The sequence below is a fragment of the Catharus ustulatus genome, chromosome 32 (genome assembly GCF_009819885.2).
Source record: "Catharus ustulatus isolate bCatUst1 chromosome 32, bCatUst1.pri.v2, whole genome shotgun sequence".
Lineage (NCBI taxonomy): Eukaryota > Metazoa > Chordata > Aves > Passeriformes > Turdidae > Catharus > Catharus ustulatus.
In genome coordinates this window covers 1,049,159-1,061,530 of record NC_046252.1, presented here as the reverse complement: position 1 = coordinate 1,061,530, position 12,372 = coordinate 1,049,159, and the positions used below count along the sequence as shown (strand labels likewise).

Genomic DNA, 12,372 nt, shown 5'->3' with positions numbered 1-12,372 from the left:
CGTCGGGCAGGGGACAGGTGACAGCAGGGAGAGGGGACAGCGCTGCTGGCAGCCCTCTGCTCACCCTCCATGTCGGTCTCCATGTCCTCGCCCTCGGGCAGGGCGGCGGCGGGAGGGCGCTGCACCTTGGGCTTGATGACAAAGGGACACTCGCGGCGACACAGATCCACCTCGTGCTGGGGGAGAGATCGGGTCAGCACCCCAGAAATGTCACAGACACCCCAAAAATGGGGACAGGGACACAGATCCACCTCGTGCTGGGGGAGAGATCGGGTCAGCACCCCAGAAATGTCATAGATACCTCAAAAATGTCATAGGTACCTCAAAAATGGGGACAGGGACACAGATCCACCTCGTGCTGGGGACAGAGATCAGGTCAGCACCCCAAAAATGTCATAGATACCCCAAAAATGGGGACAGGACACCCCAAAAATGGGGACAGGGACACAGATCCACCTCGTGCTGGGGACAGAGATCGGTTCAGCACCCCAAAAATGGGGACAGGACACCCCAAAAATGGGGACAGGGACACAGATCCACCTCGTGCTGGGGACAGAGACTCATTCAGCAGCCCAAAAATGTCATAGATACCCCAAAAATGGGGACAGGACCCCCCAAAAATGGGGACAGGGACACAGATCCACCTCGTGCTGGGGACAGAGATTGGGTCAGCACCCCAAAAATGCCACAGACACCCCAAAAATGTCATAGGTACCTCAAAAATGGGGACAGGGACACCCCAGAAATGGGGACAGGGACACAGATCCACCTCGTGCTGGGGACAGAGACTGGTTCAGCACCCCAAAAATGCCACAAACACCCCAAAAATGGAGACAGGACACCCCAGAAATGGGGACAGGGACACAGATCCACCTCGTGCTGGGGACAGAGATCGGGTCAGCACCCCAAAAATGTCACAGACACCCCAAAAATGGGGACAGGACACCCCAAAAATGGGGACAGGGACACAGATCCACCTCGTGCTGGGGACAGAGATCGGGTCAGCACCCCAAAAATGTCACAGACACCCCAAAAATGGGGACAGGACACCCCAAAAATGGGGACAGGACACCACAAAAATGACATAGACACCCCAAAAATGTCATGGACACCCCAAAAATGGGGACAGGGACACAGATCCACCTCGTGCTGGGGACAGAGATCGGGTCAGCACCCCAAAAATGTCACAGGACACCCCAAAAATGGGGACAGGACACCCCAAAAATGGGGACAGGGACACAGATCCACCTCGTGCTGGGGACAGAGATCGGGTCAGCACCCCAAAAATGCCACAGACACCCCAAAAAGTTGGGCAGGAGCACAGATCCACCTCGTGGAGCACAGACCCATTTTGTGTTGCAAGTGGGACATAGCCCCAGCACCCCCAAAAACCACACTGGGACCCCAGGACACCCCAAAAAATGGGGCAGGAGCACAAATCCACATCGTGTGGGGGTGGCCCAGAGGCTCAGCACCCCCAAACCACCCAGGGGGACCCCAAAAAGCAGAGCAGGAGCACAAATCCACATCGTGTGAGGGTGGGCCAGAGCCTCAGCACCCCCAAACCCCCTGATGGAACCCCAAAAAGCGAGGTAGGAGCAGAAATCCACCTCCTGTGGGGGTGGCGCAGAACCTCAGGACCCCAAAAACCACCCAGGGGGACCCCAAAAAGCAATGCAGGGACACAGATCCACCTGGTGTGGAGGTGGCACAGAGCCTCAGCACCCCAAAAATGCCACAGGACACCCCAAAGAGCGAGGCAGGAGCACAAATCCACATCATGTGGGGGTGGCACAGAACCTCAGCACCCCAGAAACCACCCAGGGGGACCCCAAAAAGCGAGGCAGGAGCACAAATCCATGTCATGTGGGGGTGGCACAGAGCCTCAGCACCCCAGAAATGCCACAGGATACCCCAAAAAGCGAGGCAGGAGCACAAATCCACAACGTGTGGGAGTGAAACAGAACCTCAGCACCCTCAAACCCCCCGGGGGGACCCCAAAAATCACAGCAGGGGCACAGATCCACCTGGTGGGGACGTGGCACAGAGCCTCAGCACCCCAAAAATGCCACAGGATACCCCAAAGAGCGAGGCAGGAGCACAAATCCACCTCCTGTGGGGGTGGCACAGAACCTCAGCACCCCAGAAACCACCCAAGGGGACCCCAAAAAGCGAGGCAGGAGCACAAATCCACATCATGTGGGGGTGGCACAGAGCCTCAGGACCCCTAAAACCACCCAGGGGGACCCCAAAAAGTGAGGCAGGAGCACAGATCCATGTCATGTAGGGGTGGCACAGAGGCTCAGCACCCCAAAAATGCCACAGGACACCCCAAAAAGCGAGGCAGGAGCACAGATCCACATCATGTGGGGGTGGGTCACAGGCTCAGCACCCCAAAAATGCCACAACACACCCCAAAAAGCAGAACAGGAGCACAAATCCACCTCCTGTGGGGGTGGCACAGAGGCTCAGCACCCCAAAAATGCCACAACACACCCCAAAAAGCAGAGCAGGAGCACAAATCCACCTCCTGTGGGGGTGGCCCAGAGGCTCAGCACCCCCAAAGAGGACACCCCAAAGCCCAGAGCAGGGCCAGCACACACCTCCAGGCGGTAGATGAAGATGGACAGCCCGCTGTGCGACTGGAACGCCGCCATGTCCAGGTTGGTGATGAGATCCACCACGCGCACCGCCCGCGTCACAAACGTGATCTGGTCCTGCTCGTCCCCCAGGAACTTGATCACCTGGGGACACGAGGAGGGACAGGACACACAGGTGAGGCTCTGCCACACCTGAGAGCCTCCCCAAAGGGGAGGAGGGCTCACCTTGAGCAGCGCCTCCATCATGCCGCACGACACCAGCGCCTCGCCGCCCGCGTCGTAGCTGGCCAGGTGGTAGAGGAAGGAGAAGAGCGCCGTGGCGAACTGGTGGGGGTAGGGCTCCATGGAAGGGTCTGGGGGAGGCACAGTGAGCTCAGGGAGGGTCCCAGGAGGGTCCCAGCTCCCAGGTGACCCCCCAGGTGAGCTCAGGGGAGGCACAGGTGAGCTCAGGGGGGTCCCACCCCCAGGTGAGCTCAGGGAAGGTCCCAGGAGGGTCCCACCCCCCAGGTGAGCTCAGGGAGGGTCACAGTTCCCAGGTAACCCCCCAGGTGAGCTCAGGGAGGGTCCCAGCAGGGTCCCACCCCCCAGGTGAGCTCAGGGAGGGTCCCTCCTCCCAAGTGAGCTCAGGGAAGGTCCCAGGAGGGTCCCAGCCCCAGGTGAGCTCAGGGAGGGTCCCTCCTCCCAAGTGAGCTCAGGGAGGGTCCCAGGAGGGTCCCTCCCCCCAGGTGAGCTCAGGGAGGGTCACAGTTCCCAGGTAACCCCCCAGGTGAGCTCAGGGAGGGTCCCACCCCTCAGGAGGGTCCCACCCCCCCAAGTGAGCTCAGGGAGGGTCCCAGGAGGGTCCTGCCCCCAGGTGACCCTCCCAGGTCAGCTCAGGGAGGGTCCCAGGAGGGTCCTAGCCCCCAGGTGACCCCCACCCAGGTGAGCTCAGGGAGGGTCCCACCCCCCAGGTGAGCTCAGGGAGGGTCCCTCCCCTCAGGTGACCCCCCCAAGAGAGCTCAGGGAGGGTCCCACCCCCAGGTGAGCTCAAGGAAGGTCCCAGGAGGGTCCCTCCCCCCAGGTGACTCCCCCAGGTGAGCTCAGGGAGGGTCCCAGTTCCCAGGTGAGCTCAGGGAAGGTCCCAGGAGGGTCCCAGCCCCAGGTGAGCTCAGGGAGGGTCCCAGGAGGGTCCCAGCTCCCAGGTGAGCTCAGGGAGGGTCCCACCCCCAGGTGAGCTCAGGGAGGGTCCCAGGAGGGTCCCAGCTCCCAGGTGAGCTCAGGGAGGGTCTCACTACCCAGGTGAGCTCAGGGAGGGTCCCAGGAGGGTCCCAGGTGAGCTCAGGGAGGGTCCCAACAGTTGAGTTCAGGGAGGGTCCCATCCCCAGGTGAGCTCAGGGAGGGTCACAGTTCCCAGGTAACCCCCCAGGTGAGCTCAGGGAGGGTCCCAGAAGGGTCCCACCCCCAGGTAACCCCCCAGGTGAACTCTAGGAGGGTCCCAGCCCCCAGGTGAGCTCAGGGAGGGTCTCACCCCCCCCAGGTGAGCTCAGGGAGGGTCCCACCCCCAGGTGACCCCCCAGGTGACCCCCCAGGTGAGCTCAGGGAGGGTCTCACCCCCCCCAGGTGAGCTCAGGGAGGGTCCCAGCCCCCAGGTGACCCCCCCAGGTGAGCTCAGGGAGGGTCCCTCCCCCCAGGAGGGTCCTAGCTCCCAGGTGACCCCTCCAGGTCAGCTCAGGGAGGGTCCCAGGAGGGTCCCAGCTCCCAGGTGAGCTCAGGGAGGGTCCCAGGAGGGTCCCACCCCCAGGTGAGCTCAGGGAGGGTCCCAGGAGGGTCCCACCCCCAGGTGAGCTCAGGGAGGGTCCCAGGAGGGTCCCACCCCCAGGTGAGCTCAGGGAGGGTCCCAGGGAAGGTCCCACCCCCCAGGTGACACCCCAGGTGAGCTCAGGGAGGGTCCCACCCCCCAGGTGAGCTCAGGGAGGGTCACAGCTCCCAGGTGAGCTCAGGGAGGGTCCCACCCCCAGGTGACACCCCCAGGTGACACCCCCAGGTGAGCTCAGGGAGGGTCCCACCCCCAGGTGACCCCCCCAGGTGACCCCCCCAGCACGCACCGATCATGGCCTGGATGCAGTTGCGCACCAGCACGGGCAGGAAGCCGTGGTACGAGGCCGTGCCCGTGCAGTCGATGATGCTGCTGAGCTTGGGCGTGCGCTCCAGGTGCACGATGGACGTCAGCGTCCGCAGCGACGCGGCCTTGATGTCCTGGGGACAGGGGACACACGGGTCAGGGATGGGGAGGGATGGAGGGGACAGGGGAGGGACAGGGGGGACAGGAGAGGGACAGGGGAGGGACAGGGGAGGGACAGGGGAGGGACAGGGGAGGGACAGGGGAGGGACAAGGGAGGGACAGGGGAGGGATGGAGGGGACAGGGGAGAGACAAGAGAGGGACAGGGGAGGGACAGAGGGACAGGGGAGGGACAAGAGAGGGACAGGGGAGGGACAGGGGAGGGACAAGTGAGGGACACTCATGTCCCTGGTCAGTAGCACGAGCAGTGTGACATCAGTGAGGGGATACACAAGGGGACAGGTGAGGGACAGGTGAGCAACAGATGAGCGACAGGTGAGCGACAGGGGAGGGACAAGTAAGGGACACTCATGTCCCTGGTGAGCAGCACGAGCAGCGTGACATCACTGAGGGGACACACAAGGAGACAGGCGAGCAACAGGTGAGGGGACAAGTGAGGAGACAGATACAAGACACGTAAGAACACAGGAGCAGGACAGGTGTAGGACAGGCACAGGATGAGTAAGGTGACAGGGGCAGGACAGGTGAGGTGACAGAAGCAAGACAACTGTAGAACAGGTACAGGACAGGTGAGGTGACAGGTAAAGGGACAGATACGAAACACCCAAAAACACAGGAGCAGGACAGGTGTAGGACAGGCACAGGATGAGTAAGGTGAGAGGGGCAGGACAAGTGAGGTGACAGGGGCAGGACAGGGGAAGTGACAGGAGCAGGACAAGTGAGGTGACAGGGGCAGGACAGCTGAGGTGACAGGGGCAGGACAGGGGAGGTGACAGGAGCAGGACAAGTGAGGTGATAGGAGCAGGACAAGTGAGGTGACAGGGGCAGGACAGCTGAGGTGACAGGTACAGGACAGGTGAGATGACAGGGGCAGGACAAGTGAGGTGACAGAGGCAGGACAGAGGAGGTGACAGAAGCAGGACAAGTAAGGTGACAGGTACAGGACAAGTGAGGTGACAGAGGCAGGACAGGGGAGGTGATAGGAGCAGGACAGGGGAGGTGACAGGGGCAGGACAGGTGAGGTGACAGGGGCAGGACAGCTGAACTGACAGGTGAGGGGGCAGCTGAGGGAACAGCTAAAGCAACAGGTGAGGGAACAGAAGGGACAGGTGAATGAACAGCTGAAGGAAAAGGTAAAAAGACAGCTGAAAAAACACCTGAGAGGACAAATAAAGGAATAGCTTAGGGGACAGTTGAGAGAACAGGTAAAGGGACAGGTGAGAGAACAGCTGAAGGAATAAATAAGGGACAGCTGAGAACACAGGTAAAAGAACAGCTGAAGGAACAGGTAAAGAAACACCTGAGGGAACAAGTAAATCAACAGCTGAGGGGACACATAAGAAGACACCTGAGAGAACAGATAGAGACAGGTAAAGGGACAGGTGGGGGAACATCTGAGGGAACAGGTACAGGGACAGGTAAAGGCACAGATCAGGGAACAGGTAAAGGGCCAGGTGAGGAACCCCTGAGGGCAGGTGAGGAACCCCTGGGCCAGGTGAGGAACCCCTGAGGGCACAGGTAAGGAACCCCTGAGGCAGGTGAGGCCCTGACCATGAGCTGTTTGTCGGTGATCTGCAGCACATCCACCAGCTCCTCGATCAGCCCGTTGTACAGGATGCTGTTTGCTGATTCCTGCAGCGCGTTGGAGTACACTGCAGGGAGAGGGGAGAGAAAAGGGGGGGGTCACACCAAAATACACCCTAGAGCTCCCCAAAATCCACCCCAAAATCCACCCCCAGAGCTCCTCAAAATATACCCCCAGAGCCCCCCAAAATCCACCCCCAGAGCCCCCAAACCCACCCCAAAATACACCCCAAACCCAGCCCAAAACCCACCCCAGAATATATCCCCAGAGCCCCCCAAACCCACCCCAAGCCCACCCCAAAATACACCCCCAGAGCCCCTCAAACCCACCCTAAAATACACCCCAAACCCACCCCAAAATACACCCCCAGAGCCCCCCAAACCCACCCCCAAACCCACCCCAAACCCACCCCAAAATACACCCCCAGAGCCCCCCAATCTCACCTCAAAATACACCACAAACCCATCCCAAAATCCACCCCAAAACACACCCCAAGCCCCCCAAACCCACCCCAAAATACACCCCCAGAGCCCCCCAAAATCCACCCCAAAACACAGCCCCAGAGTTCCCAAAAATCCACCCCCAGAGCCCCCAAACCCACCCCAAAATCCACCCCAAACCCAACCCAAAATCCACCCCAAACCCAGCCCAAAACACACCCCAGAGCCCCCCAAAATACACCCCAAAATACACCCCAAAATACACCCCTGGAACCCCCCAAACCCACCCAAAATACACCCCCAGAGCTCCCCAAAATATACCCCCACAGCCCCCCAAAATACACCTCAAAATACACCCCAAACCCACCCCAAAATACACCCCAAACCCAACCCAAAATCCACCCCAAAACACACCCCAAGCCCCCCAAACCCACCCCAAAATCCACCCCAAACCCAACCCAAAATACACCCCCAGAGCCCCCCAAAATCCACCCCCAGAGCCCCCAAACCCACCCTAAAATCCACCCCAAACCCAGCCCAAACCCACCCCAAATCCACCCCCAACTCCACCCCAAACCCTGCAAACCCACCCCAAGCCCTCCAAACCCACCCCCAGAGCCCCCCAGTCCCACCCCAAGCCCCCTCCCCAATTGCAGGAGCCCCACCCAGGATGGAGATGGCGTGCAGCCGCGCCTGCACCGCCTGCAGCCGCTTCTTGTGGTTGGAGAAGCCGTGGGCCAGGCGGATGTGGGTGAACAGCAACATCTGGGGGGCACAGACAGAGTGTGGGGGGTCACCCCAAAACTGGGGGGGCACACGGAGAGTTTGGGGGGTCACCCCAAAGCTGGGGGGTCAGGGAGGGGCTGGGGTCACCCCCAAACCTGGGGGGTCACCCCAAAAGATGGGGGTCACCCCAAAGCTGGGGGTAATCCCAAAGCTGGGAGATCACCCCCAAAGCTGGGGGATCTCCCTCAAAGCTGGGGATCACCCCAAACCCGGGGCTCACCCCAAAGCTGAGAGATCACCCCAAAGCTGAGGGGTCACCCCCAAAGCCGGGGGGTCACCCCAAAACCTGAGGGGTCACCCCAAAGCTGGGGGGTCAGGGAGTGGCTGGGGGGTCACCCCAAAACTGGGGGTCACCCCCAAAGCTGAGAGATCACCCCCAAAGTTGGGGGCTCACCCCAAAGCTGAGGGATCGCCCTCAAAGCCAGGGGTCATCCCAAAGCTAGTGGGGGCACAGAGAGAGTTTGGGGAGTCAGGGAGGGGCTGGGGGTCACCCCAAAGCTGAAGGGTCACCCCAAAGCTGAGGGGTCACCCCAAAACTGGGGGGTCAGGGAAGGGCTGGGGGTCACCCCAAAGATGGGGGGCCAGCCCAAAGTTGGGGGATCAGGGAGGAGCTGGGGGTCACCCCAAAGATGGGGGGTCACCCCAAAGCTGAGGGATCACCCCAAAGCTGGGGGGGCACAGAGAGAGTTTGGGGGGTCAGGGAGGGGATGGGGGTCACCCCAAAGCTTGGGGGTCACCCCAAACCTGGGGGTCACCCTCAAAGCTGAGGGATCACCCCAAAACCTGAGGGATCACCCCAAAGCTGGGGAGTCAGAGAGCGGCTGGGGTGTCACCCCAAACCTGGGGGTCACCCCCAAAGTTGGGGGCTCACCCCAAAGCTGAGGGATCACCCCCAAAGCCAAGGGGTCACCCCAAAGCTGGGGGGGTCACCCCAAAGCTGAGAGATCACCCCCAAAGCCAAGGGGTCACCCTCAAAGCTGGGGTGTCACCCCAAAGCTGGGAGATCACCCCAAAGCTGAGGGCTTACCCCAAAGCTGGGAGGTCAGGGAGGGGCTGGGGGTCACCCCAAAAGCTGGGAGTCACCCCAAAGCTGGGGGGTCAGGGAGGGGCTGGGGGTCACCCCAAAGCTGGGGGGTCATCCCCAAAGCTGGGGGGTCAGGGAGGAGATGGGGGTCACCCCAAAGCTGAGGGATCACCCCCAAAGTTGGGGGCTCACCCCAAAGCTGGGGGATCTCCCTCAAAGCTGGGGATCACCCCGAAGCTGAGGGATCACCCTCAAAGCCAGGGGTCATCCCAAAGCTGGGGGCTCACCCCAAAAGCTGGGGGCTCACCCCAAAGCTGGGGGCTCACCCCAAAACCTGAGGGGTCACCCCAAACCTGGGGGGTCAGGGAAACCTGGGGGTCACCCCAAAGCTGAGAGATCACCCCCAAAGTTGGGGGATCACCCTCAAAGCCGGGGGTCATCCCAAACCTGGGGGGTCAGGGAGCAGCTGAGGGATCACCCCAAAACCTGAGGGGTCACCCCAAAGCTGGGAGATCACCCCCAAATCCAAGGGGTCCCCCCAAAGCTGAGGGCTCATCCCAAAGCTGGGGGGTCAGGGAGGGGCTGGGGGTCACCCCAAAGATGGGGGGTCACCCCAAAGCCGAGGTGTCACCCCAAACCCGGGGGTCCCCCCAGAGCTGCCCCACGCACCTGCTTGTCCTTGGGGATGCTGTACATCTTGGTGAGGGACTCCATGATCTCCGAGGGGCTCTCTGAAATCTGGGGAGGGGGCAAAAATTGGGGTGGGGAGGGAAAAAAAATCAGAGTTAGGAGGGACAAAATTGAGGGGCAGGGGACAAAATTGGGGTGGGGAGGAACAAAGTGGGGGTGCAGGGGACAAAACTGAGGGGCAGGGAGTGACAGAATTGGGGTGTGGAGGGACAAGACTGGGGTTCAGGGGACAAAATTGGGGTGGGGAGGAACAAAAAGGGGGTGCAGGGGACAAAACTGAGGGGCAGGGGACAAAATTTGGGTTGGGAGTGACAGAATTGGGGTGCAGGGGACACAAAGGGGGTGTGGAAGGGACACAAAGGGGACATGGTGTGACAGAGTTGGGGTGCAGGGACACAAAGGGGGTGCAGGGGGTGACAGAATTGGGGGTCCCAGACCAGCACTGCCCCCCCCCTCTCACCTTGTCCAGCTGCTCGATGTGGATGTAGTGCAGGGTGGTGCTGCTGGCCTGGGGGGACAGCACGGCACGGGGTGGCACCAGTGTCCCCCAAATGTCCCCAGTGTCCCCAAATGTCCCCAGTGTTCTGGGGACTCCCAGGTGTCCCCCAAATGTCCCCAGATGTCCCCAGTGTCCCCATATGTCCCCAGTGTCACTCACCCAGTGTCCCCCAATGTCCCCAAGTGTCCCCAAATGTCCCCAATGTCCCCAGTGTCACTCACCCAGTGTCCCCAGTGTCCCCAGTGTCACTCACCCAGTGTCCCCAAGTGTCCCCAGTGTCACTCACCCAGTGTCCCCAAATGTTCCCAGTGTCCCCAATGTCCCCAGTGTCACTCACCCAGTGTTCCCAATGTCCCCAGTGTCACTCACCCGGTGTCCCCAATGTCCCCAGTGTCCCCAAGTGTCCCCAGTGTCCCCATTGTCACTCACCCAGTGTCCCCAAGTGTCCCCAGTGTCCCCAGTGTCCCTCACCCAGTGTCCCCAAGGGTCCCCAGTGTCACTCACCCAGTGTTCCCAATGTCCCCAGTGTCACTCACCCAGTGTCCCCAAGTGTCCCCAAGTGTCCCCAGTGTCACTCACCCAGTGTCCCCAGTGTCCCCAATGTACCCAGTGTCACTCACCCAGTGTCCCCCAAATGTCCCCAGTGTCACTCACCCAGTGTCCCCAATGTACCCAGTGTCCCCAATGTCCCCAGTGTCACTCACCCAGTGTCCCCAGTGTCCCCAGTGTCACTCACCCAGTGTCCCCAGTGTCCCCAGTGTCACTCACCCTCTTGTCCACCTTGACCTCGACGCCCGGCTCGGCGTAGAACTCGAAGTGCAGGGTGGTGGCACTGGGGGGGTATTTCTGGGGGGGGACAGCAGGGTCACCTCCCCTGGGGTGGCAGGGCCAGCCTGGGGACACTGGGACACCAGGGCATGAGGGAGGGGACAGTGGGGGACATGGGAGGGGGCTGGGGACCGTGGGGTGGGACACAGGGACAGGACAGAGCTGGGGACACCAGGACAGAGCTGGGGACATCAGGACAGAGCTGGGGACAGGACACAGAGCTGGGGACACCAGGACAGAGCTGGGGACACCAGGACAGAGCTGGGGACACTCTGAGGGGACAGGACAGAGCTGGGGACACCAGGACAGAGCTGGGGACATCCTGAGGGGACAGGACAGAGCTGGGGACACCAGGACAGAGCTGGGGACAGCAGGACAGTGCTGGGGACAGCAGGACAGTGCTGGGGACAGCAGGACAGTGCTGGGGACAGCCTGAGGGGACAGGACAGAGTTGGGGACACCAGGACGGCATTGAGGGGCCTCAGGATGTGACAAGGTGACATTGGGAAGAGGTCACACCGAGATGTGACAACAGCAAATGTGACAAAAGGAACCCTGAGGGACAGGTGAGCTCTGGGGACCCCCAGGACAGGACAAAGGGACACAGGTGAGCAGTGTCACACCCCAGGGTGACACAGGTGAGCAGTGTCACAGCCCAGGGTGACACAGGTGGGCAGTGTCACCCCCCAGGACACATCAAGGTGACACAGGTGAGTTCTAGGGACCCCCGAGGTCACCCCAGGGTGACACAGGTGAGCAGTGTCACCCCCCAGGTCACACAGGTGAGCAGTGTCACCTCCCATGGTGACACAGAGGGGCAGTGTCACACCCTCAGGTGACACAGGTGAGCAGTGTCACCCCCCAGGTGACACAGGTGGGCAGTGTCACCCCCCAGGTGACACAGGTGGGCAGTGCCACCCCCCAGGTGACCCAGGTGAGCAGTCACACCCCCCATGGTGACACAGGTGGGCAGTGTGACACCCCAGGGTGACACAGGTGAGCAATGTCACACACCAAGGTGACACAGGTGGGCAGTGTCACCCCCCAGGTGACACAGGTGGGCAGTGTCACCCCCAGCACCCCCCAGGTGACACAGGTGGGCAGTGTCACCCCCCCAGGTGACACAGGTGGGCAGTGTCACTCCCCAGGGTGACACAGGTGAACAGTGTCACTCCCCAGGTGACACAGGTGGGCAGTGTCACCCCCCAGGTGACACAGGTGGGCAGTGTCACTCCCCAGGTGACACAGGTGGGCAGTGTCACCCCCCAGGTGACACAGGTGGGCAGTGTCACCCCCAGAACACCCCAGGGTGACACAGATGGGCAATGTCACCCCCCAGGTGACACAGATGAGCAGTGTCATTCCCTAGGTCACACAGGTGAGCACTGTCACCCCCCTAGGTCACACAGATGGGCAGTGTCACCCCCCATGGTGACACAGGTGAACAGTGTCACCCGCAGTGTCCCCAGCCCCTCTCACCATCATGTGCAGGTCCCTGCAGCACTCAGCCAGCCCGAATCCGTTCTCCTTCCCACCCCAGCTCTGTGGGGACACCAACGCGGCTCAGCCTCGCCCCTGAACCCCAAAACCTCCCAAACCTCCCAAAAACACCCAAAAACCTCCCAAACCTCCCAAAAACAC

The 12,372-nt window shown here is 61.3% G+C and overlaps 1 protein-coding gene across 1 annotated transcript in view; it reads right to left on the bottom strand.

The window, feature by feature from the left end:
* The window catches only part of HUWE1 (HECT, UBA and WWE domain containing E3 ubiquitin protein ligase 1), a 168,024-nt gene that overhangs the window by 144,065 nt on the left and 11,587 nt on the right, over positions 1-12,372 (bottom strand). Inside the window, 10 exon segments of the mRNA XM_033083465.1 lie at positions 65-176; positions 2,604-2,744; positions 2,826-2,953; positions 4,685-4,835; positions 6,431-6,531; positions 7,570-7,669; positions 9,384-9,452; positions 9,865-9,912; positions 10,672-10,749; positions 12,211-12,273. Coding sequence (XP_032939356.1) covers positions 65-176; positions 2,604-2,744; positions 2,826-2,953; positions 4,685-4,835; positions 6,431-6,531; positions 7,570-7,669; positions 9,384-9,452; positions 9,865-9,912; positions 10,672-10,749; positions 12,211-12,273 — 991 coding nt within the window.